Raw genomic sequence first — 26,392 nt, 5'->3', positions numbered from 1 at the left:
AACACTGAGCATACACAATTTAATTACTAACAACACATATGAACAAGAAGATGTCCAGCAGAGCAGCCTCAGCACTAGTACATTATTGTTCCTACCTCGTTTGTTTTTAACTGTGCCAATGTATTTCTTACCTGAAATCAACTTGGTCAACTAACTATGGCAGGCAAGAAAGATAACAGGTATTATCTGGAGAACAAATCTCTTATTTGCAGGAGATAAAAGGAACAATTACGGGACATCTTCAGAAATGATACTTTAAAGCAGTACAAACTACAGCTACCTTCTCTTTGTTGTAATTACTTTAAATATAACACCACCCTGAATACATCTGATCTCGTCTAAATATAACCTTGTCTTATGTATATCTTCCTAGATTTTTTTGCTTTGTTTTGTTTTTAAGGTAGGGTCTCACTCTAGCTCAGGCTAACCTGGAATTTGCTATGTACTCTCAGGGTGGCCTCAAACTCACAGTGATCCTCCTACCACTGCATCCCAAGTGCTGGGATTAAAGGCATGCACCACCACGCCTAGAATGTTTTTTAAAACACATTTCAATGCATTTTTCCTTTACTAAATCTCTTGTTCAAAGAATATGTTGGGTATGCACTTTTTTTCTAAGGAGGTAGAACATAAATATTAGATTCCTCATGTGTTATGTGTGTTAAACTGTTATCTGTAGAACTTGTTTTTTAATATTTTATTTTTATTTACTTATTTGAGAGTGAAAGACAGAGAATGGGTGTGCCAGGGCCTGCAGCCACTGCAAACGAACTCCAGATGCATGTGCCACCTTGTGCACATGTGTCCTTTGGCTTTGCAGGAAAGCTCCTTAACTGCTAAGCTATCTCGCCAGCCCAGTAGTACTTCTTTTTAAATACTAAGGTCAGTCTGCGTTTACCAGAGTTGCCACACTTCAAATTCTGAACTATATCTGCATATGACAATGAAAATACTAACCAAGGGAAAAGAACTTACAAATTACTTCTCTGCCTAAAACTTTTTTTTAAATTATTATTTTTATTTATTTATTTGGGAGAGGAGGGGAGAGAGAGAGAAAGAGAGAATGTGCATACCAGGGCCTCTAGCCACTGCAAATTAACTCCAGATGCATGGGCCACCTTATGCATCTGGCTTACATGGGTCCTGGGGAACCAAACCTGGGTCCTTTGGCTTTGCAGGCAAACGCCTTTACCACTAAGCAATCCCTCCAACCCCCAAAACTTTTTTAAAAAATGTTTTATTTCTCTGTTTATTTGAGAGAGAGAGAATGGGCATACCAGGGCCTCTAGCCACTGCAAACGAACTCCAGACACATGCACTGTCTTGTACATCTGGCTTACATGGATACTAGAGAATTGAACCTGGGTCCTTAGGCATTGCAGGCAAACGCCTTAACTGCTAAGCCATCTCTCCATCCCTAAAGTTTTTGTTTTAAATGTATTTTAGTAATACACAGAAGATAAAATAGTTAATATGTAAATATTTTTTAAGATTTATGAGGCCAAGTAAAAGGCAACTGGTCAATAGTTTTATTTCAGTATTTACTAAAGTCTTAAATATAATCATGTAGAAAACAAACATTTTCAAAGTGCAAAATATTAGAAAATCTAATCAGTGGTATTAATCCTTCCATGCAAACAGTCAGTCTCTTACTGAGATTAAGCAATACTAATTCTGTAGGTATGATATACACAAACAATGTTACACTAAAGTTAACAATGGGCTTGGTCAAGAGACTACACCCAATACAGATGAAGTGGTGCAAGTAACATGTGACCAAATAAAGAACCTCAGCCATGCTGACGAACTTGTGTGTGCACAGCCATGATCACACCACACCTGGCAGAGGTGACACACAGGCAAGTCACCTGCTCCTCACCACCAGGAAGGAGCATCTCAGTACAGTGTTTATCTAGCTCTCCAAGCTGAAGTTGCCCGTCTTTGGTTTTAAGAACTCACTCTTGGTTTTCCTTTGGCTTTCTCTCAGTAGTACCTAATCTAATAATGAAAAGAGTAAACACACTTGAAGACAGCATCCTTACAAAAACTTCCCCTTTGGTGTAGAATAAATGCTACTTCATCCTTAATTCTCAATTTTTTTTCTCTCTCTCTCGTTTTCTTGTTTTTTGAGGTATTGTAGGGTCTCACTCTAGCTCAGGCTGACCTGGAATTCACTATGTAGTCTCAGGGTGGCCTTGAACTCATGGCAATCCTCCTACCTCTGCCTCCCAAATGCTGGGATTAAAGGTGTGCACCACCACGCCCGGCTTCATTCTCAATTCTTACTCAGTTCATACAGTAAAGAAGATGAGGTATTCCATCACTGCAAACTTCGTGGCTTACTCATCCAGCACGACTCCACAAGCAGATGACAAGGAAAGGCTCAGCTTGACATACACCTCTACCTTTGCCTCCAAAACCTCTAGGGTGAGAGAATGAGTTCTTCCCCAGTCAGACCTGCTTGCTCAGCTAACACTGCCTGTGCCAGGGGCCTGTTAAAGCATTCTGGATAGTACTTCAGAAGGCAATGGTATTTACAAAATGTTTTTAAAGAGGAAATCACCCTATCACCATCACTCAAGTAGAAGAGGCAGATAACTTCCAAGTATTTCACCGTTAGGGCACCACTGAAAGATCTCATTTACAACCTGAACATGGGAAAGGCCAGGTTATCTCAGGCTCATCAGCTTTTACAATTCCACCTTCACAATCACTGTGATCAAATAACTGTTGTCAAACCTTGCCCTGCGTCCCCCAATTTGAAATTTAGTATGAAAGGATAAGGCCCTGCCAGGCATGATGGCTTTCACCTTTAATGCCAGCACTTGAGAAGCTCAAGGAGGAGAAATGCTGTGAGTTCTAAGCAAGCCTGAGTTAGAGTGAGACCCTGCCTCAAAAGGGAGACCTATGACTTGACTAACAGAAGCCAAAGCAGTTGCAAAAACAATGAACAGCATCAATCTGTCAGATCTCTTATTAAGTACACTCCTGTCTTCATACAGTAAACAAAGGAAAGACACTGGATAGTTAAAAAAAAAAAAAAAAAAAGTCTAGGCTGGGGATATGGCTCAGAGGTTAAAGGCACTTATTTGCAAAGCCTGCCAACCTGAGTTCGGTTCCGTAGTACCCACATTAAACCAGATACAAAGTAGCTCACTCATACACACAAACGTAAGTAAAAAATTTTAAAAGAACTTTAAAAACATAGCAACAGCTTTTTCCATATTAGGTCTTCCAATACAGATAACACAGAAATGACTGTATCCCTAAGCACCTTCTAAATTTCAAGAATCTGCTTTCTATCTGGAACACTTTCCTTTTGTGTGTGTGTGTGTGTACATGCTCATGTGTGAATGCAGGTGTGCCATTGTACATATGTGTGTGGAGGTCTGAGAACAACTCTAGGTTTTATTCTTTGCCTTCCACCTTACTTGAGGCAGGGTCTCTTCTTGTTCATTGTTCACTGCTCACTTTGCCAGGCTAGCTGGACCTCAAACTTACACAAAACTGTCCTGTCTCTTCCTCCCGTCTTGCCCTAAGTATGCTGGGATTATACAAGTCTACCACATCATAGAGCTTCTTACATAGGGCCTAGGAATCCATACTTGGGCTTGCACAGTAAGGACTTCCTCCACTGAGCCATATCCCCAGACCCCTAACTATAACATTTTCCAAAGATAAGGAGTAACTTCCTGAAATTTTTCTAAGTAACACTGGAAACCAAACCCAAAATAGACTAGATTCCTTTCCATGTAATAATAAAATGTGGCACCTATAATCAAATAATTAAAAGATGCAAATTCTTTAGCTATAAATAAAGACTACTGCATTTATATGAAGCCAGAAGTAAAAGTAATGTCTTTACTTTTAAGCTCACTTCCTAAAAGGAAGATTATCTTCCCAAGACTCAATGGTCAGTAAGTGGCAGGCGACATGCAGGAAATATGTAGCTGAGAAGAAGAATGCAGCAACAAACAGGTGGATTTTCACAGGAAGAATTCCTCAAAGTCTGTCTAGAGGAAAGAGTGGGAGAAGTGGTCATCAAGCAGTCACAACTAGAAGGCAACTAGTAACCATCGAGAATGCATTGTAAATCTCTGAATGAGGTATCAATAATTAAAGTGTAACTGTTTCCACAGCAACTTATGTGCTGTGTGTGTGTGGTGAGCATGTCTGTTGCATGTGGATATATGTACACTTGCTTACACATGTGCACACACATGTGAGGACAGAGGTTGACATCAGGTGTCTTCCTCAATTGCACTCCACTTTATTTACTGAGGCACAGTCTCTCACTTGAACCCAGAGCTTGTAATTTGATGACTGTAGCTAGCCAGCTTTCCCTAAGGATCTCATCCCCAGTTCCTGAACACTGGGATTGCTGGTGGGCCACCATGCTCATGGGCATTTATGTGGGTGCTGAGGGTCCAAATTCTGGTCCTCGGGCTGGCAAAATAAGTGCCTTATCCACTGAGCATCTCCTCAGCCCTACCATGGTGACTCTTAGAGAATGAGAACTACAAAAATTCTGAGGTTAAATCTTGGTAATGGGCACCAGAAAGGTATAATCATAAAAAAACATGAGGCTCCATTGTTTCGTATAACATGTTAACATTATCCTGCATTAAAAACTTACATTAAGCAGCTACAGATGGATTGTTTTTACTGTAAGGGCTGATCAAGAAAGATCCCCTGGGTTTGGTAGATCTCTTTGAGGACCAGCAAAACTGTATCTTCAGATTCCCTGTGTGATGAGAAAAGATGGGACAACTTGTGCCAGATGCTATGTATGCAATCATCTTGGATTGTTTTGTAACTACTGGAAAATATGAGGAGAGGGTAGGGGAGAGGAGAGGGAGGGGGAGAGGAGAGAGAGAAAAGAGGAGGGGAGGGGAGAGGAGAGGAATAGAATGGATACACCATCATCTCCAGCTGCTACATACATATTCCAGATACATGCACCACTTTGTGCACCTGGCTTTATGTGGGTACCAGGGAATCAAACCTGCCTTAACTGCTGAGCCATCTCTCCAGCACCCCCTTTTTAAAATTTTTTATTGACAACTTCCATAATTATAGATAATAATACATGATGATTCCCTCCCCTCTCCTAGTTTACCCTTCACAAATCCACCCTCCATCATACCCCCTCAATTAGTCTTTTATTTTGATGTCATCATCTTTTTTTCCCATTATTATAATCTTGTATAGGTAGTACCAGGCACTTGCACTGGCTAGAAGCCCTAGCATGCCCATTCTATCTCCCTCTGTGTCTCAAATAAATAAAAATTTATTTCTTTTTAAAGCTAAGGAGATGGAGCCAGGTGTGATGGCACACACCTTTAATCCCAGCACTCGGGAGGCAGAGGTAGGAGGATCGCCAAGAGTTCAAGGCCACTCCAAGGCTACATAGTGAATTCCAGGTCAGCCTGGGCTACAGCGAGACCCTACCTCAAAAAAACAAAAAACAACAACAACAACAAAAAAAGCTAAGGAGATGGCTCTCTGGTTAAAAGCACTTGCTTGTAAAACCTTCTAGCCTGGGTTCAATTCTCCAGTACTCACATAAAGCTAGACACAAAAAGTCTCATGTGTATTTGGAGTTTCTTTGCAGCAGCAAGAGGCCCTGGCATACCCATACTCTCTCACCTGCTCTCTCCCAAATAAATACTGTTTTTTAAAAAAGTAAACAAGCAGAATATTTAAGAGTGTAGGGGAAGGAGGACACAGGACACAAGACACACAAAAGACTTACCAGTAGCACAGATGGCTTTGTAAAGCAAATAAATATTCATTAAAACTCTCAATGGGTTTCTCCTGTAACACATAGTCAATGCGCTGGCCTCCATTCAGCATCCCTACATTGATGGGTGGCACTTCTTCTTTAACTGCCTCAAGAGTCTCTTCTGGGTTAACATCCAAATGTGGAAGAACTTTCAAAGGAGAAAAAAAGACCATAGAGAATTTTGTTCATAAACAAATCTTCCAAATATATTTCTCTCGGCAGTTACTTAGCATTTTCACACCTCACCAAAATAGTCTATAGAACTTGGCTTATTGCTCTGGGAGGCATCTTCAGTTTTCAAGTTCCAAGTCCTTGCCCATTCCTCAAAAACAAAAGTTCCCATGCCCAGAGTGTGTGATCAAGGTTAAATTTGTAATGGACTGATGCACTTGGCTTAAGATACGGAACTGAGGGAAATAAGATTTAAATGGAGAAATTCAAACAAGCTAAAAATTTACAGGCACAGACTGGTTAGCATTTGGAAGGAAGATGGCCCAACTATTTTACACTGAAACAACTGAAAGGATGCCTGAGGAAAGTCTGAATGATAGGAATGCAAACTCTTTAAAAAAGAAGAAACCTGCCCTTCAAGGTCACGGTTTATTTCATCTCTGAATTAAGAATATGACTGTAGGGCTAGAGAGATGGCTTAGCAGTTAAGCACCTGCCTGTGAAGCCTAAGGACCCCGGTTCGAGGCTCGGTTCCCCAGGTCCCACGTTAGCCAGATGCACAAGGGGGTGCACGCGTCTGGAGTTCGTTTGCAGAGGCTGGAAGCCCTGGCGCGCCCATTCTCTCTCTCTCCCTCTATCTGTCTTTCTCTCTGTGTCTGTCACTCTCAAATAAATAAATAAATAAAATTAAAAAAAAAAAAAGAATATGACTGTAAAGATGGGCATGGTAGCACATGCCTTTAATCCCAGCACTTGGGAGGCAGAGGTAGGAGGATTGCCTTGCGTTCAAGGCCACCCTGAGACTACATAGTGAGTTCTGGGTCAGCCTGGGCTAGACTGAAACCTACCTCAAAAAACCAAGCGGAGAAAAAAAATATATGGCTATAGGATGAGGCTGCACCATCTGTCACCCCATTGACCTCCAGGGTGGAGTCAGCTGATCTGGCTGACTAGGCAAGTGTCCCCTTCCTCCCTCAGCACTCAATGTATGTCCCTCCTGAAGCTGCATACTTGGTGGTTGAAGATGATGACCTTCCCCTAATAGAGAAGGGCTGGTCATCGGTCAAGGGTATACGACTAGCTGCCTTCCCTTGCTAGAACCTCCAAACAAGCTTGCAAGAATATATTTGTGGGGCTGGAGAGATGACTTAGTGTTTAAGGTACTTGCCTGCAAAGCCTAAGGGCTCATGTTTAACTCTCCAGGTTCCACATAAGCCAGACACAAGGTGATGCAAAAGGTAGCACATGCACACAAGACAGCACATGTTGCATTAATTTTCTCTCCCTCTCTCTCTGATTAAAAAAAAAAATTGCCGGGCATGGTGGTACACGCCTTTAATCCTAGCACTCAGGAGGCAGAGGTAGGATTTCCAAGAGTTCGTGGCCACCCTGAGACTACATAGTGAATTCCAGGTCAGCCTGAGCTAGAGTGAGACCCTACATTGAAAAACCAAAAAATAAAAATAAAATAAATTAAAGGTTTAATAAAAAAATATGGCTATGTCCTGCACATCTGGTACTGGTTTTTGGAAACATGAAAAATGCAGAGGGGGTCATGAAATGCACATGGTTCTAGGAGCTACTGCTAGGATGTGGCATAAGACAGGGCATGATGACCCTGATAAAGAAGCTGGTGAAAGTCAGCTGGGCATGGTGGCGCACGCCTTTAATCCCAGCACTCCTCGGGAGGCAGAGGTAGGAGGATCACTGAGAGTTCGAGGCCACCTTGAGACTACAGAGTGAATTCCAGGTCAGCCTGGGCCAGAGTGAGACCCTACCTCGAAGAAAGAAAAAAAAAAGCAGCAGCTGGTGAAAACCTTACCCAACCCCCAACTCCACTCAGCTCAGCTCTGCCTACCTCTCTTCATTTGGGCCACAGGGATACACATCTGTGATGGTTTGATTCAGGTGTCCCCCATAAACTTAGGTATTCTGAATGCTAGTTTCTCCAGCTGATGGCAACTGGAAATTAAAGCCTCCTGGAAGCAGTGTATGGTTGGGGGTAGGCTTGTGGGTATTATAGCCAGTTTTGCCATGCCAGTGTTTGACATACTCTCCCATTCCTGTTGTCCACTTGATGTTGGCCAGAGGGTGATGTCCACCCTCTGTTCATGCTATCGTTTTCTCCTGCCATCATGGAGCTTCCTCTCTAGCCTGTAAGCCAAAATAAACCCTTTTTTCCCAAAAGCTGCTCTTGGTCGGGTGATTTCTGCCAGCAATGCAAACCTGACTGCAACAGTCATTTTGGTACCGAGGAGTGGTGTCATTTGCTGCTAGACACCTGACTGTGTGGCTTTGGTCTTTTGGTGCTGATTTTCAAGAGGAATGTGGAATGGTTTGAAATCTTGGCCTGAGAGATGCTTTGCAGTGCTGTAAGTACAGCTTAATGGACTGAATTCTGGTCAGAGCTGAAAGACCTGAATGCACTAAGAACTATGTACTGTGAGGTTTGGCTTGTGAGGGTGAGGAAGAGCTTTGCCTGGACTGGGCTAGAAGTAGTTTGTGTCAGAGGCTTGCTGTTACGCCTGTGTCCTGAGTACTTGTGCAGGGTTGCTTTGCATAGAAATGGTCTGGTGTAGGCCCAGAAAGCCAAACATCACATGTTCTCTCTCATATGTGGATCCTAGCTATAGATGATTGGTCTTCTGTGTGAGTAGGAAGAAAACTCAGTAGCAGGGGTCAGTAAGCTACAAATGAGATACAATGGGAACAGAAAGAAAAGGAATGGGGTACTTGATAGGATGGTATTGTATATATGTCAGTAGAATAGATTAATGGGGGTGAAAAGGCCTAAGTGAGGTCAGGGGAAGAGATTGAGTAAAGGAAAGATGAAGGGAGGGCTAATCAAAATCTGAGAAGATACAAATATATCATATGGAAACCTACTTTTTTGGACAATGGAACACTCAGAAAATATTCAGTGCCAAGGATGGGAGACCTTCCGTGATTTGTTGGCCAGGGAGGTCCCTGATGCCCCCCAAAACATTACAGGCCATTGCCAAGGACCTTGGTTTCCCACCAGGAATAGATGGTAAGACCCTATTGCTGAAGACTCCACATATTTGGGCTGCAAGGTCACTAAGAAATCCTGCTGGAGCTAAGCTGAGAACCTCCTACATGTAGACCAGCTGACAGAAAGCTGGAAAAAGCCATGCTGCATATAGTTAAATGGGAGAGAGAAAAATCACCAGTGAAGAAGATACACAACAGTGGACACTGCAAGCCTTATATTTTGCCAGCCAGGTTAAATGAGCCAACGGGTGCAATAGTGGCACGTCTGTCATTGTGGAAACCAACTGCCCTCTAATTGGAATGGAGGCCCACTCCTTGGGACAGAATACATCCCTGATACTCAAAACCTACAACTGGGTAGCCATGAGCCCTAGGGGTATAATGCCTGCTGCTGTCTGGCTAAATGTATATACTATGCTCATCAAACTACCCATTAAGCACTTCTCTTACTGTTCACACCCAGGTATTAATTCTACTCTCACTTTTAGTAGAGAACCTTCTCTTTTCAGGTGGCAGTGACCTTGTGATGACTCAGAAGGCATCATGGTGCTAGGAAGAAGTGACAGGCGTGCTCAGCACTGCAATATCTCTATCACACCTTCCAAGGCTCAGGGTCCATTGCAGAAGAGGTGGCAGAAAGAATGTAAGAGCCAAAGGAAGGGTAGGGCTCCTTAAAATGTGCTCCTCCAGACACAAAATGGCCTGGATATCCATGACCTCACAGTGCCTGACACTACCTACACAAGACCATCATTATTGGAGGAAAAAGATCATGTCATCAAAACAAAAGAGAGACTGATTGAGAGGGGGAGGGGATATGATAGAGAGTGGAGTTTAAAAGAGGGAAGTTGGTAGAGGGAGGGCATTACCATGGGATACTGTTTACAATCATGGAAGTTATTAATAAAAAATAAATTAATAAAAAAGAGAAATGGACTGGTGTGAGCAGAGAGCTATGGCAAAGAAATTAAATCTTTGGGCTGAAACTCCTGCCTATTCAGCTGTAATTGTATGAGACATTACAACCCTTGAGATTGGGCCAGTTAACCTGCACAGGGGCAACAGGAAGACTGTAGACTCTTTTGAAGGGGCCTGAGTACTCAAGGAGTATCCTGTTCTTCAAAGTCTGCTTTATTCCCCCTGGATTAACAAATTGGCACCCTAGCTGGTATCACGGAGAAATGCAGGAAAGAGAGGGTCATCAAATTTGCAACACGGTCTTGTGTTTTGGAAATGGCCATGGGCAGTGTAAAGCAGGATTGCCTGCATGGAGACCCGATGGGGCCATGAGGATAGAACATGGGTTGCAGTGAAAACCCAGTGGAGATGCCAGGACCATGATATGGCTGCCAAAGAGACTACTGGCTCCAGATGAAGTTTTTCAGGACTGTGAGAAGGGCAGCTGGAGGGGCAGAATTGGAACTCCAGAGACTTGTTGCTGGTTAGATTTATCAGATTTAGAGATTTGTCACTAACTTGAGTTGTTGGATGTGGAACTACAGAGTTTGATGTTTGCCCTGTTTAAATCTTGTATTGGTTGAATATTTCTTTGCTATGCCCAATGCCATCTTTTGCAGTGAATGTTTATTCTGTGCCATTATGGGGTTTTTGGTTATAGGGCTATTTTGGTATTATGGCTCAGTAAAAAGATCTTGGACTATGGGAATGTTTCTGAACTTCATTAGGATTGATAAAAACTATGGGGACTTTTTAAGTTGGATGAATGCATTGCATTTTACACAATGCATGCTTATCAGTTTATGGGGGTCAGGGGCAGAATGTGGTGGTTTGATTCAGGTGTCCCCATAAACTTAGGTCTTCTGAATGCTAGGTCCCCAGCTGATGGCAACTGGAAATTAAAGCTTCCTGGAGGCAGTGTATGGTTGGGTACGGGCTTATGGGCATTATAGCCAGTTTCCCCATGCCAGTGTTTGGTACATTCTCCTGTTCCTGTTGTCCACCTTATGTTGATTAGGGAGCGATGTCCACCTCTGTTTATGCCATCATTTTCCTCTGCCATAATGGAGCTTCCCCTAGAGCCTGTAAACCAAAATAAGCCCTTTTTTTTGTTTTTCCCAAAAGCTGCTCTTGGTCAGGTGATTTCTACCAGTAATGCAAACCTAACTGCAAAAACATAAGTCTGGGGGCAGGAGAAAGCATAAAACTGTTTCTTGGTCTGAGGGAACTTTTCTGATTGCCTCTGATTTATAGTTTTGGGGTTAATTTCTCAATTTGATTACATGCATGGTTTTCCTCTGGTCTTTAATCTACCATATGTGTACTTTCCTTATACTCCAGATCTACCACATGGGTGCTTTTCACTAACTCTGGGGCTGCTACCTGTGTAATTTCTTTAAACTTATAGTGACCATGAGTATAACTTTCTTCATTACTCATCTCCTCTGAATCTCCTGTTCTCTGCTTGGTATCTACCCTCTCATGTTTTCTTCTGCCTCACCACTTGCCCTCTTAACTTCCCTACGTGGAAGATACCATGCGGGTCCCCTAAGTTTCCCTACACAAGCTCCTAGGCTCTACTTTCCTTGGGTCTGCGGCTCTACTCTAATTCCTCTTCAAAAGTCTATTTCTCATAAGTCCATGTGCTTGCAGTTCTGCTCCTTTTCCCCCCCAAATACCTTAATTTCTCTTAAGCGAACTTTATAAACTATACAGTGTTTCCACATGACAGTGGGTTCCCGTAACCCTACCATTTGTGATTTCCCCTAAATTTAATAACTTATAATTTTTTTAAAAAAAAAAGAGGCTGGTGAAGGCATTGGAAGATGGATCACGGTTTGAATGGAGATACAAAGATTTTTTTTTTATATACCGGACGTGCAAGGGCTACTATGGAATGCTACTGGCTCAGAATGAAAGTTTTCCTTAGCTACTCATCCCACCTAGAGGGGCAAATGGGAAAATCTAGAGACTTGTTACTGGTCATGGATATCAGACTTGAACTGCAGATGTCTGCCTAATGGTTGCTGAGTTTATATTGATCAAGTCTCTCCTTATTATGCCTTATAACAGTTGAAAATGTTTATTCTTGGGGGGGGTATTACCATGGGATATTTTTTATAATCATGGAAAATGTTAATAAAATTTGAGAAAAAATAAAATAAAATAAAATTGTCACATCTACAAAAAAGAAAATGTTTAATCTGTGCCTTTATATGTTAAAAGTATATAATTTGTTTTGATTTTAGAGGACTCACAGCTAAGAGACAATCTTAAATCTCAGATGAGACTTGAAACTTTGGAACTATCTTAAGCTAGTAAAAACTATGGAATTCCAGCGTATGGTATGTAGAGAGCTGTCTGCTTCTGCCTGGGCTACCTACTGTTTGGCTACTGGGTTTTGCTCTTGCTCTTGGTGGATTTTCTCTCTTTCGCCATTATGGAAGTTCCCCTAGATCTGTAAGCTTCAAAAAAAAATGCCATTCCTTCCATAAACTGTGAAGCTATGACCGCTATCTTAGCTATGTCTAGCAATGAAAATAAAACTGCTCACGGTACACAGCCACTGATTCTATAACAGCAAAGTACTTCCCAGTGGAGGCATTTGTCATCACTCCCACAGTTCCAAAAGAGAATGTTTTCAAAGCTACTTGATTTTCCTCATATGTAACATTTTCCCATCATTTGTGGTTATTGATGATAGAAAATATTAGCACAACTGAAAGAAAATGACTTCATATATAGCTCCTACGCAAACAACATGAAAAGAAGGCCCCTATAGAGTAAGAACTCCACATCATGGAGTCCCTCTTATTTGACCTGATGTAGGTAATCATTATGTAAATGCCAGTGGAATTTTACTTAGCTGTAAAGGAAAGTGAAATTATAAAATTTGCAGAAGGGCTGGAAAGATGGCTTAGCAGTTAAGGCACTTCTAAAGGATCCAGATTCAACTCCCCAGGACCCACGTAAGCCAACTGTACAAGGTGGCACCTGCATCTGGAGTTCGTCTGCAGTGGCTGGAGACCCTGGCATCCCCAGTCTCTCTCTATATCTCTCAAATAAATAAATAAACATTTAAATAAATACAACTTGAAGGAAAATGAATGGAACTGGAAAGTATTAAGTACAGTGATGCAGGCTCAGAAAGACAAATGTTTTCTCTCATATGTGACTCTAAGTGTCTAATTCTTATCTGTTTTTGTGTGGAACTGAGTGTGAGTAGAGGCCAGGAAACTAGAAAGGGGCCAGGAGGGGCAGAAAAAGAGAGGCTAAGGGAGAGGGTTGGAAAGAGTAATAGAACACAGGTGATATGACCAGTAGAAGAGGAAATACTGAGCATGGAAGGTGTGGTAGTATGAATAGATGGCCCCCAATATATTCAGTGTTTTATTAGCTTGTAGCTTGCATCTGCAACCACCTGGCTGGAGGCAGTGTCATTGGGTGGATCTTAAGGTGTGGTGGTGGGCTTGAGATTCCAATCTAAAGATAGGCAGAGCGTGCCTAGCTGGAGTTCCTGAAGTGTGCTGTGTTGTGTGGCTTTTGGCTTCTCTCTCTCTTGCCTGGTCCTGTAAGAGGAGGCCAGCTTTTTCTGCCATTATGGAATTCCCCTGGATCTGAAAGTTTCAATAAGTCCCTTCCTCCATAATTGTTCCTGGTCTGGAAATTCATCTCAACAAAACTTAAGCTGTCTGCTACAGAAGGGTAAAGTAGAATGGGGGCAGAGAGATGGAGGAGAGAAGCAGTGGGTGGGGTAGATCAACAAAAATTTAAGCATGCTTGAAAATGCCATACGGAACTCTTGTTATTCTGCATGCTTAAATTAAAAAATGAAGAAGGACTGGAGAGATGGCTTAGTGGTTAAGGCACTTGCCTGCAAAGCTAGTTCGACTCTCCAAGATCCACGAAAGTCAGATGCACAAGGGGACACATGCATCTGGAGTTTGTTTGCAGTAGCTAGAGGCCCTGATATGCCCATTCATTCTCATTCTCATTCTCATTCATTCTCTCCCTCTCCTTCTCTCTCTTTCTTTCTCTCTCTCCCCCCCCCCAAATAAATAAAATATTTTTTCAAAAAATGAAGAAGCCGGGCTGGAGAGATGGCTTAGCAGTTAAGCGCTTGCCTGTGAAGCCTAAGGACCCTGGTTCGAGGCTCGGTTCCCCAGGTCCCACGTTAGCCAGATGCACAAGGGGGCGCACGCGTCTGGAGTTCGTTTGCAGAGGCTGGAAGCCCTGGCGCGCCCATTCTCTCTCTCCCTCTATCTGTCTTTCTCTCTCTGTCTGTCGCTCTCAAATAAATAAATAAAAATTAAAAAAAAAAAATGAAGAAGCCGGGTGTGGTGGCTCACACCTTTAATCCCAGCACTCGGAAGGCAGAGATAGAAGGACTGCCATGAGTTCTAGGCCACCCAGAGACTCTACAGTGAATTCCAGGTCAGCCTGGGCTAGCGTGAGATCCTACCTCAAAAAACAAACAAACAAAAATGAAGTAAGGGGCTGGGGACATAGGTCAGTCAGTAAAGTGCTTATCTTATAATCACGAGGACCTGAATTTCATCCCCAATACCTACAAAACATGCTGGGTGTGGTGGCATGCCTTTATAATCCCAGCATTATGGAGGGGAAACTGGAGGATCCCTGGGGCTCACTGGCTAGCCAGTCATGCCTAATTGGTGAACGCCAGGCCAATGAGACACCCTGCCTCAAGAAGAGGTGAATAGAATTCCTAAGGATAACACCCAAGATTGTCCTTTGGTCTCTATATGCACACGTGCACACACGCACACAAATGCACGTGCATCCACATAAAAGCAATGAGATGCACACAGTGTCACTCACCACTGGCTTTCTCTGAACTTGAATCACATTCTGCTTCAGGTTCTTCTGCTTTTCCAGAGGCTTGTAAAGCAGGGTACGGAGCTCTTGTAAAAGACTTCCAGGCCATCCGCAGTGACCCCAGCAAGTTGTTTTTAAGGTCCATACTCATCCTGGTCAAGCCCTCTCTCAGTTCTGAAACACAGATAAAGATTGCTAAATGACACAGAGTTTAAGGTCCAACAGAGCAGAACAGGATGGGGTCCATTTAGTTTGTACTCACCAGATGATCCAGTACCAACCAGCAAGTTCTATATACAGACTCACCTAAGTGCATCCGCTTCCTGCCTTTGTGATGTGGAATAAGCATTGGCTCAAATTCTATTTCTGGAACTATCATTGGTTCAATCCTATAGGCCACAGGATCAAACTACATAGGAAAAATAACAGCTACATTTATCCATGATAAAGGCAATCTGAGGAGCTATGTATTTTAGGCAAAAATAATTCTAAGTTCATTTAAAAAGAAAGTAACAGTTGTTCTACTTTATCACTTCCAAATTACTACTGCCAGTTGTCTCATTATTAACAAATGGTACAGAAAAAAAAAAATCAGAGCTGGAGAGGTGGTTTAGTGGTTAAGGTGCTTGCCTGCAAAGCCTAAGGACCCAAGTTCAATTCCCCAGTATCCACGTAAGCCAGATGCAAAAGGTGGCACATGCATCTGCTCCACCCCTTCTCTCTCTCAAATAAATTATGATATTTTTAAAAGAATTTTTTAAAAAAAAGGAAATAAAAAAATCAATACAACATAAAACTACATGCTACTTGCCAATAAGCCCTAATACTCAGGTAAGACCACATCAAATATACAATGCTTACAGGGTGATAGATATTGAAGAAACCTTTGCATGTTGGAAATTTATAACTGGGATGAATTCTTCTCAATCCTCGGACTGTAAGGAACATTCCAATGGGAGATCCAAAGGCAAAGAATATTTCTGGTTTGTAAATGAGCCGAGGGTATTTTACAGACACCTGGAAGGAGAAAATAAAGAGCGTCTCCCACTAGTAAGTTACATGTGCTCCTGTCTTACCAACAGTGGCCGGAAAGACATGGCCAAAGAGAATCCTGTTACCTGCCCAATGCCAATGTCTAAACAGTCATCCTCTTTAGCGTCCTTGGCACCACTGCAGCATTCAGACTCCTTGGGCATGCTTGCCTCTGAAGCTGACATGGTGGTTCTATGAAAACTCTGAGGAATAAAAAAATATTTTACTACATGTTAAAAATAGATACTGGTCCATGGTGCTGAGAAGAAGTGACAGAGGAGTGCTCAGCACTGAAACATCTCTATCACACCTTCCAAGTCTCAGGGTCCATTGCAGAAGAGGTGGCAGAAAGAATGTAAGAGCCAAAGGAAGGGTAGGACTCCTTACAACGTGCTCCTCCAGACACAAAATGGCCTGGATATCCATGACCTCACAGTGCCTGACACCACCTACAAGACCACCATAACAGGAGGAAAAGATCATGTCATCAAAATAAAAGAGACTGATTGAGAGGGGGAGGGGATATGAAATAGAGTGTAGTTTCAAAGGGGAACATGGGGGGAGGGAGAATTAGCATGGGATATTGTTTACAATCATGGAAGTTGTCAATAGAAATAAAAATAAATAAATAATAGCGACTGGTATAAAAGGATGCTTGGGAAAGTTTTAAAATGACAGCAAATTATCTAGAAATAGAACACAAGATAGAGGTACTAAAAGCAATAGTCTCCTTGTTTTGAGTTGGCAGCCCTATATGCTTTAAAATAATGTAAATGTACACAGTCATTTTGGCAACAGTTGTAACTTTGGGCATCCACCATGAAAGACAATAGCAGAGCACTGTGGGAAGAAACACTGAGGATCACTAAAGAGTTCTGTAAAGCAAGCAAGGCAAGTACAATGTCTCTAAGATTATAATACAAATACAGGATCAAGGGCTGGAGAGATGGCTTAGCAGTTAAGCGCTTGCCTGTGGACCCCAGTTCGAGGCTCAATTCCCCAGAACCCATGTAAGCCAGATGCACAAAGGGGCACATGCATCTGGAGTTCGTTTGCAGTGGCTGGAGGCCCTAGCATACCCATCCTCACTCTCTCTCTGCCTCTTTCTCTCTCTGTCTGTCGCTCTCAAACCAATAAATTAAACAAACAAACAAACCAGGATCAAGAACAGGGTCTTACAAAAGAACTGCTCTAATGTTGGAAAAGAATAACTACTTAGATATGGAACCAGGGCTGGAGGGATGGCTTATCAGTTAAGGTGCTTGCCTGGAAAGCCAAAGGACCCACATAAGCCATATGCATAAAGTGGTGCATGCTTCTTGAGTTTGTTTGCATCAGGAGGCCCTGGCGTACTCATGATGTCTATCTCGCTGTCTCTCAAATAAAGTAAAATAAAACAAAAAGATATGGAGCCAGTGTTCTTACTTTTGATTAGAGAAGTTTCTCTTTTTAGATGGCAGTCAAACACTAGGGAGACCCAAAACTCACCAAAGTGCTGAGACGTGACAGTGGAGTGTGTGTTCAATACTAAGTGAAATATCTCTTACAGGCCCTCCAAAGGTTCAGGCACCACTGTGGAAGAGGTGGCAGAAAGAGTGTAAGAACCAAAAGAAAGGGAGGAGTGCTTTGCAAAGTATCTGTGACCTCACAGTGGCTGACACTACCTGCAAAAGACCTATATAAAAGGAGGTGAAAATGGTATCAAAATAAGAGACTAAATGGAAAGGGGTTCAGTGGTGGAGGAAGATTTAGGATGTGGAAAAGGGAGGATGATGGGAGGGGATAATAATCATATTATATTGTCTACATGTATGGAAGTTGTCAATAAAAAGTTTTAAAAAGGTGGGCGTGGCGGCGCACACCTTTAATCTAGCATTTGGGAGGCAGAGGTAGGAGGATCACCATGAGTTCAAGGCCATATAAGGAATTCCAGGTCAGCCTGGGCTAGAGTGTAACTCTACCTCAAAAAATAAAAAAATTCAAAAAGCCAGGTACAGTGGTGCACTTGAGAGGCAGATGTAGAAGGGTCACCATCAGTTTGAGGCCAGCTTGGGACTACAGAGTGAATTCTATTTAGGTTAGTCTGGGCTAGTGTTGGGAGCACTAGCACTAGTAATAGTAAAAATGAGGCACTGACCTAGAAGTGACATAATCATGGCAACCAGGAGCCACCACCAGAGATCAGCTGCACGCTGATATGCGAATAAGCTAGCACTAAGTAGATATCAGCAGCCAGAGTGACTAAGGAAAAAATGGGTATAAAAACCCCAGCAAAAGGGCTGGAGGGATGGCTTAGAGGTTAAGGCACTTACTTGCAAAGCCAAAGGACCCAGGTTTGACTCCCCAGGATCTACATAAACCAGATGCACAAGGTGATGCACACATCTGGAATTCATTTGCATTGGCTAGAGGCCCTGGTGCGCCCATTCTCTCTCTCTACCTGCCTATTTCTGTAACTCTCTCTCAAATTAATAAATAAAAATAAAATACAGAACTAAAGCCTGGCATGGTGGTGCATGCCATATATATGTATGTATGTATGTATGTATGTATGTATGTATGTATGTATGAAGCAAAAGCTCAGAACACTGTCACTCTACTCAGAGAGGCAAACTCTATGTCCCTCTTTGTGTTGATATCCAGCGAGAGAAGAAACAGTGCATGGGAGCCCTGGCATGGAAAAGAACCCAGACACTTTGGGGAGGGGGGTGGCATGATATGACAGTTGAGTTCCTCAGGGGGAAAGCTAGTTGAAAGGATAAAAGAGAAAGGGACCTGGACCTGACCTAATTAACATGTGTGAAGAGTGAATAAAGTGTGGTAACTGAATTAACATAATCCACCTCTTGACTACTTAATTCAACACTTGTGCCAGCTAGAGGGAGAGCCTATTTCAAAACCGCTCTAAAAACAGTTAAAGGAAAAATAAAAAAGATATGGAATCAGGCACGTTAGTACATGCCAATGTCTTAGTACTCAGAAGGCTGAGGTATGAGGGTTATAAATTTTTAGACCAACCCCTCCTCCCAAAAAAATGATGGAAATGAGTTCAGAAAAACTGAATGTAGAAGTCTATAACCACATCATGAATAAATCTTCAGAACACTATGCTAAGTGAAAGACCAGTGAGAAATGGCTGCATACTGTATGATTCCACTTACATGGAACAATAAGCAAAACCCAACCTCCATAACTCGATAAACTAGCGGCTGGCAGAAGCTGGGACAGGGAGGAGGAGGACTGATGACAAAGTGGTACAGGACTTCGTCTGGGGTGATGGAGATATTCTACAATTAGACAATGGTAATTGTAATAAGACTATGAGTCAAGTAAAAACTACTGAATTGTATACTTTTAAAAGGCTAATTTTATGGTATGGGATGTGAATTACATTTCAACAAAGCTATTATAAAAAGAAAAACCTAGATGGGAGGGAGGAATCTTGAAGTAAGAATTCTAAAACTAGAAATATTTTTAAGACTATGTATAGAGAAAATATGTTTAATTTTTAAAAGAGCAGACGTGTAACGATCAAAACTGGCGAGACATAGTAGCACACACCTGTAGTTTTGGCTACTAGGAAGTCTAAGGCAGGAGGACCACTTGAGTCCAGGAGCTTTGAGCTTGGCCTTGGCAACAAAAGAGGAACCAGCAGGGCATGGTGGTGCACACCTTTAATCCTGGCATTTGGGAAGCAGAGGTGTGAGGATTGCTTTGAGTTTGAGATCACCCTGAGACTACATAGTGAGATCCAGGCCACCTGGGGGTGGGGAGAGGGAGAGAGAGGAAAAGAAAAAAAAAAATGGGAGCTGCAGAGATGGCTCAGCAGATAAAGGTACTTGCTTGACAAGCCTATGGCCTGGGTAAATGATCCATGTGAAGGGGGGTGCATGAAGTAGCACATGCATCTGGAGTTCCTTTGAAGTGGAAAGAGGCCCTGGTGTGCCCATATTAATATTCATTCTCATTCATATCCATTCATTCTCATTCTCTCTGTCTGCTTGCAAATAAATAATGAAAAATTAGAAAGAAAGAAAGAAAAGAGATCTTGAGCATGGTGTCACAGGCCTACAATACCAGCTAATTAAGAGGATCAGAAATTCAGTGATGAGCTGGGTGTGGTGGCACCTTTAGTCCCAGCACTCTGAAGGCACAGGTAGGAAGATCACCATGAGTTGAAGGTCACCTTGAGACTACACAATGAATTCCAGGTCAGCCTGGGCTAGAGTGAGACCCCTACCTTGAAAAAACAAAAAACAAAAAAAAAAGTTCAGTGTCTGGGGGATGGAGAAAAATGGCTTAGCAGTTAAGGCACATACCTGTGCATACCTGTGAAGCCTAAGGACCCATGTTCAACTCCCCAGAACCCATGTAAGCCAGATGCACAAGATGGAACATGTGTCTGGAATTCGTTTGCAATGGTTAGAGGCCCTGGCACACCCATATTCTCTCTCTCTCTCTCATAAATAGATAAAAATAAAATATATTTTTTAAAATGGTTTTTTGTCTTTCTTTTTTATTATTAGATTTAGACATATTTTGTATATAAATATCACATGCTGGTACTATCCTTTTCCTCCTCCCTGCCCCTTTTCTGAAGAGGCCTTCCTCGTTGGGGATGCAGATCAACCCCATGGGGACTGTGGGTCATTCAATATGGGGGCAGCAGTCAGTTATAGGGGAGAGGCAATTAAAAAATGTCTTTTAAAAAAGTTTGAACTCTCTTTCTTTCTCTACCTCCTTCTCTGTCAAATATATAAATAAATAAAAATAAAATATTAGGGCTGGAGAGATGGCTTAGCAGTTAAGCGCTTGCCTGTGAAGCCTAAGGATCCTGGTTCAAAGCTCAATTCCCCAGTACCCACATAAGCCAGGTGCACAAGGGGGCACATGCATCTGGAGTTCATTCGCTGAAGGCCCTAAAAATGAGCCCATTCTCTCTCTGCCTCTTTCTCTCTCTGTCACTCTCAAATAAATAAATAAAAATAAAATGAAATTTTTTTTCAATTTTTATTAACATTTTCCATGATTATAAAAAATATCCCATGACAAGCCAGGCGTGGTGGCGCACGCCTTTAATCCCAGCACTCCAGAGGCAGAGGTAGGAGGATCGCTGTGAGTTCAAGGCCACCCTGAGATTCCTAGTGAATTCCAGGTCAGCCTGGGCTAGAGTGAGACCCTACCTCGAAAAAATATATATATATCCCATGGCAATACCCTTCCTCCCCCTCCCACTTTCCCCTTTGAAATTCCATTCTCCATCATATCCCCTCCCCAATCTCAATCAGTCTCTCTTTATTTTGATGTCATGATCTTTTCCTCCTCTTTTTTTTTTTTTTTGGTTTTTCAAGGTAGGGTCTCACTCTGGCCCAGACTGACTTGGAATTCACTACGGAGTCTCAGGGTGGCCTTGAACTCACAGCGATCCTCCTACCTCTGACTCCCAAGTGCTGGGATTAAGGGTGCGCACCGCCACGCCCGGCTTTTTTCCTCCTCTTATGATGGTCTTGAGTAGATAGTGTCAGGCATGGTGAGGTCATAGATATGCAGGCCATTAAAATGATAACTTTTTAAAAATAATAAAATATTTTAAAAAAATTATTTAAAGGGCTGGAGAGATGGCTTAGCGGTTAAGCGCTTGCCTGTGAAGCCTAAGGACCCCGGTTCAAGGCTCGGTTCCCCAGGTCCTACGTTAGCCAGATGCACAAGGGGCGCACATGTCTGGAGCTCGTTTGCAGAGGCTGGAAGCCCTGGCGCACCCATTCTCTCTCTCCCTCTATCTGTCTTTCTTTCTGTGTCTGTCGCTCTCAAATAAATAAATAAATAATTTTAAAAAATTATTTAAGGGGCTGGAGAGATGGCTTAGCAGTTAACATACTTACTTGCAAAGCCAAAGGACTTCAGTTCAATTCCCCAGGACCCACATAAACCAGATGCACAAGGTGGTGCTTGTGTCTGGAGTTTGTTTGCAGTGACTGGAGGCCCTGGCACACCCATACTCTCTCTCTCTCTCTCTGCCTGCATCTCTTGTTCAAATAAATAAACAAATAAATAATATTTAAAAAAAATATTTAAGGGCTGTGAGGGATGGCTTAGCAGTTAAAGCATTTGCCTGCAGAGCCAAAGGACCCAGGTTCGATCCCCTAGAACCCACATTAGCCAGATGCACAAGGGGTCACACGCATCTGGAGTTCATTCGTAGTGCCTAGAGGCCCTGGCGCGCCCATTCTCATTTTCTCTCTCTCTCTTTCTTTCTCTCTCCCTCTCTTCCTCCCTCCCTCCCTCTTTCTCTGTCAAAAAATTAAATTAAATATTTTTAACTCTGCAGGCATGGTAACTCACGCCTTTATTCCCAGCACTCAGAAGGCAGAGGTAGGAGGATCACCATGAGTTTGAGGCCACCCTGAGACTCCATAGTGAATTCCAGGTCAGCCTGGGCTACAGTAAGACCCTACCTTAAAAAAACAAAAACAGCCGGGCGTGGTGGCACACGCCATTAATCCCAGCACTCGGGAGGCAGAGGTAGGAGGATTGCCATGAGTTCGAGGCCACCCTGAGACTCCATAGTGAATTCCAGGTCAGCCTGGGCTACAGTGAGACCCTACCTCGAAAAACCAAAAAAAAAAAAAAAAATGTTTGAAGTCTGGGACTGGAGAAATGGCTTAGCAGTTAGCAGTTAGCACATTTGCCTGTGAAGCCTAAGAATCCAGGTTCAATTCCCCACACATAAGCCAGATGCATATGGTGGCACATGCTTCTGGAGTGTGTTTGCAGTGGCTAGAGGTCCTGGTACATCCATTCTAGTCCTCTCCCTCTCTAATAAATAAATTAAACATGTTTAAAAAAAATTTTTTTAAGTTCAAAGTCTGCCAGGCAGCCTTTAATCCCAGTTCAAGCCTTTAATCCCAGTACTTGGGAAGCAGAGGTAGGAGGATTGCCATGAGTTCAAGGACTACATAGTGAATTCCAGGTCAGCCTGAGCTAGACTGAGACTCTACTTTGAAAAACCAAACAAAAAGTTCAAGGCTGGAGGGCTAAGGTGTTTGCCTGCAAAGCCAAAGAACCCAGGTTCAATTTTCCAGGATCCATGTAAGCCAGATGTACAAGGTGGCACATGTGTCTGGAGTTCATTTGTAGTGGCTGGAGGCCCTAGTGTGCCCATTCTGTCTCTCTGTCTCTCTCTCTCTCTGACTCTCTCAAATAAATAAATAAAATACATATATTTTTTTTTAAAGTTCAAAGTTTGCCTGGACAACTTAAATGAGACTCTGCCTCAAAATAAAAAGGCTGGAGAAATCTGCTTAATGGTTAAGGTACTTGCCTTTGAAGCCAAAGGACCCAGGTTCAATTCCCCAGATCCCATGTAAGCCACATACACATACACATAGTGGCATATGCATCTGGAGTTCATTTGCAGTGACTAGAGGCCCTGGCATGCCCATTCTCTCTCTCTCTCTATGAAATAATTAAGAATAAAAATTTTAAAAAGTAAAAAGACCCAGGTATGGTAGTGTACACCTTAAATCCCAGTACTCAGGAGGCAGAGGTAGGAGGATCACTGTGAGCTTGAGGCCAGCCTGGGACTACAGTAAGTGTCAGGTCAGCCTGGACTAGGTTAAGACCCTATCTCAACCACTCTCCTCCAAAAAAAGTTAAAAGAAGGGTGGAGGTAATGACTCAGATTAAAGGTGCTTGCTTGCCAAGCCTAATGACCTGGGTTCAATTCCCCAGTACCCACATAAAGTCAGATACATGAAGTGGTGCATGAATCTGGAGTCATCTGCAGTGGCAAGAGGCCCTGGCATGCCCATTCATATCATATTCATTCATTCATTCTTACTCTCTCCTCTCTCTTGCCTCACAAATAAATAAAAACAAGTTTTAAAAGAATGGTGGGGATATACCACAGTGCACAAAGTATTTGTCTAGCTTGTTCAAAGCCCTGGGTTTAATCCACAATGCTTAAAAAAAAATCCAGAAACCCACCTACCTTCCCAGAGTGTATATTTCATGGATCACAAGGACACAGCCCAGAAGTCAAAGAAGCACTTAGTTCAACAAGCTATAGTAGTCACGTACCATTGCATTTTTCCTTGTCCTGAAATAATTTAATATCTTCTTTCTTGGTCCTAAGGGAATTCCCATCTCCTGAAGATCTCTGTCTGTACACAAAGCCTAGGCATAGAGAACCAAGTTGTTTTTATTTCTAGACAAAATAAACTCAATCAATGTCTTAGTTCTGAGAAGAATAAGACCTAACACTTTGTTTTCTTTGCTCTAGATTGCTCTAGCTCCTTAATGGAAAAACATACGAGTAACTTTGAGAATGAAAACCATTTCACTCATAAAACAACCGCTAAGGAAGCATAGAGAGCACCTATCACTACCCAAGAGAAAGATCCTCATGAGTTCGAGGCCAGTCTGAGATTACATAGTGAATTCCAGTCCTGAGCTAGAGTGAGATCCTGTCTCAAAAAAACAAAATTATGGGCTGGAGAGATGGCTCAGTGGTTAAGGCACTCGCTTGCAGAGCCTAATGACCTGGGTTTGATTCCCAAGTACCCACATAAAGCCAAATGTGCAAAGTAGCACATACATCTGTATCTGTCGTTCATTTGCAATGGCTAGAGCCCCTGGTGTGCTCATTTTCTCTTGATCACTTTCACTTTTTCTGCTTGCAAATAAATAAAATAAATTAAAAAATACAAAAAAAAATAACTACCATGACATGACAGTAGTATAATAATAGACCACTACTTTAAAAAACACTAGAAATGGGCTGGAGAGATGGTTTAGCGGTTAAGCACTTGCCTGTGAAGCCTAAGGACCCCGGTTCAAGGCTCGGTTCCCCAGGTCCCACGTTAGCCAGATGCACAAGGGGGTGCACTCGTCTGGAGTTCGTTTGCAGAGGCTGGAAGCCCTGGCGCGCCCATTCTCTCTCTCTTCTTCTACCTGTCTTTCTCTCTCTGTCTGTCGCTCTCAAATAAATAAATAAATAAATAAACAAACAAACAAACAACTTAGAGTTAAAAAAAAAAAAACACTAGAAAAGGGCTAGAGAGATGCTTCAGTGGTTAAAGTGTTTAACTGCAAAGCCTAATGACCCAGGTTGGATAACCTAGTACCCATGAAAAGCCAGATACAGGGCTGGAGGGATGGCTTAGCAGTCAAGGCATTTGCCTGCAAAGCTAAAGGACCCAGATTTGATTCCCCAAGACCCATGTTAGCCAGATGCACAAGGGGGCGTATGCATCTGGAGTTTGCAGTGGCTGGAGGCCCTGGAGTATCCATTCTCTCTCTCTCTCCTTCTTTCTCTATCAAATAAATAAATAAATAAAAATAAAATAAAGTCAGATATACAAGGTGGCACATGTGTCTGAAGTTTGTTTATAGTGGCTAGACCCTGGCATGCCCATTTTCTCTCTCTCTCCCTCTCTCCCTCCCTCCTGTCACTTGCTCGCTCTGCCCCTTCTCTCAAATAAATAAATAAAAGTTGTATTAAAAAAGAAAAAAGCTGGTGTGGTGGCACACGCCTTTAATCCTAGCACTCGGGAGGCACAGGCGGCAGAGGTAGGAGGATCACCATGAGTTCGAGGCCACCCTGAGACTACATAGTGAATTCCAGGTCAGCCTGAGCTAGAGTGAGACCCTACCTCGAAATCAACCCCTCTCCTCGAAAAAAAAAATAACACTAGAAAAGCTGGGTATCTCACAACTTCATGTTTGGTCAAATGTCAATTCCTGAGACCTGAGGATTATAATCCTACTGATGGACACAAGCAGTGAGAACATGTGACCAACACAGAAGTACAACAGAACAAACTAACATCAAAATCGCAACCTAAGTGCCATTCATCTTTTTAGGGAAACTTTCCCTCCTTGCAAGACTTGATTAAATTCATCCTTTTTTTTTTTTTTTTTTTTCTTTTTGAGGTAAGGTTTCACTCTAGCCCAGAGTGTCCTGGAATTCACTATGTAGTCTCAGGGTAGCCTCGAACTCACTGCAATCCTCCTACCTATGCCTCCTAAATGCTGGGATTAAAGGCATGCACCACCACCCCTGGCTCATCCTATTATCTTATACCACTCTGTGCTTTCTTTATTTGATCATAATTGCACTTAAATGTGTGGTGTATGTGTCTTTCCCACAAAACTATAAACACTGCAGTTAGTAATTCTTCTATTTCTTTTATTTCACTTTATCCCAGTACTTGGAATAGTATACACCTGATCTTAGTAAATATTTACAAAACATCTGTTAAGTGAACAAATGTACCACAAGCCAGGAAAAAAAGCACAATGAAACTGATTATGTATGTATGTATGTATGTATTTAAAAAAAAAAAAAACAGGAGGCTGGACATACTTTTCTGACCAAGCATACTTTTAATTCCAGCACATGGGAGGCAGAGGTAGGAGGATTGCTGTGAGTTCAAGGCCAGCCTGAGATTACATAGTGAATTCCAGGTCAATCTGGGCTAGAGTAAAACCCTACCTCAAAAAAAAAAAAAAAAAAAAAAAAGAAAGAAAGAAAAAGAGTATCTGATGTGGTGATATATTACCAGCCTTTTTTTTTTTTTTTGTTAACTTACTTATTAC

General features: G+C 42.3%; 1 protein-coding gene across 4 annotated transcripts in view; it reads right to left on the bottom strand.

Moving 5' to 3' along the window:
• Nucleotides 1-3,847: 3,847 nt before the first annotated feature.
• Ddhd2 (DDHD domain containing 2) overlaps nucleotides 3,848-26,392 on the bottom strand; it is a 57,443-nt gene continuing 34,898 nt past the window's right edge. For 2 of the 4 annotated variants that reach the window (XM_045131422.1, XM_045131421.1), the window contains exons 11-18: nucleotides 23,873-23,968; nucleotides 15,880-15,996; nucleotides 15,623-15,778; nucleotides 15,068-15,170; nucleotides 14,765-14,935; nucleotides 5,756-5,933; nucleotides 4,637-4,744; nucleotides 3,848-4,013 (exon numbers count right to left, since the gene is read on the bottom strand). In XM_045131422.1, the coding sequence (XP_044987357.1) occupies nucleotides 4,663-4,744; nucleotides 5,756-5,933; nucleotides 14,765-14,935; nucleotides 15,068-15,170; nucleotides 15,623-15,778; nucleotides 15,880-15,996; nucleotides 23,873-23,968 (903 nt within the window). In that variant the 3' untranslated portion in view covers nucleotides 3,848-4,013; nucleotides 4,637-4,662. The remainder of the gene's footprint in view (nucleotides 4,014-4,636; nucleotides 4,745-5,755; nucleotides 5,934-14,764; nucleotides 14,936-15,067; nucleotides 15,171-15,622; nucleotides 15,779-15,879; nucleotides 15,997-23,872; nucleotides 23,969-26,392) is intronic. The other 2 variants (XM_045131423.1, XM_045131424.1) reach the window with 2 other exon arrangements.

This window comes from Jaculus jaculus, chromosome 12 (assembly GCF_020740685.1).
Source record: "Jaculus jaculus isolate mJacJac1 chromosome 12, mJacJac1.mat.Y.cur, whole genome shotgun sequence".
Lineage (NCBI taxonomy): Eukaryota > Metazoa > Chordata > Mammalia > Rodentia > Dipodidae > Jaculus > Jaculus jaculus.
Note: the sequence above shows the minus strand (reverse complement) of the source record. Positions and strands in the feature narration are given on the sequence as shown.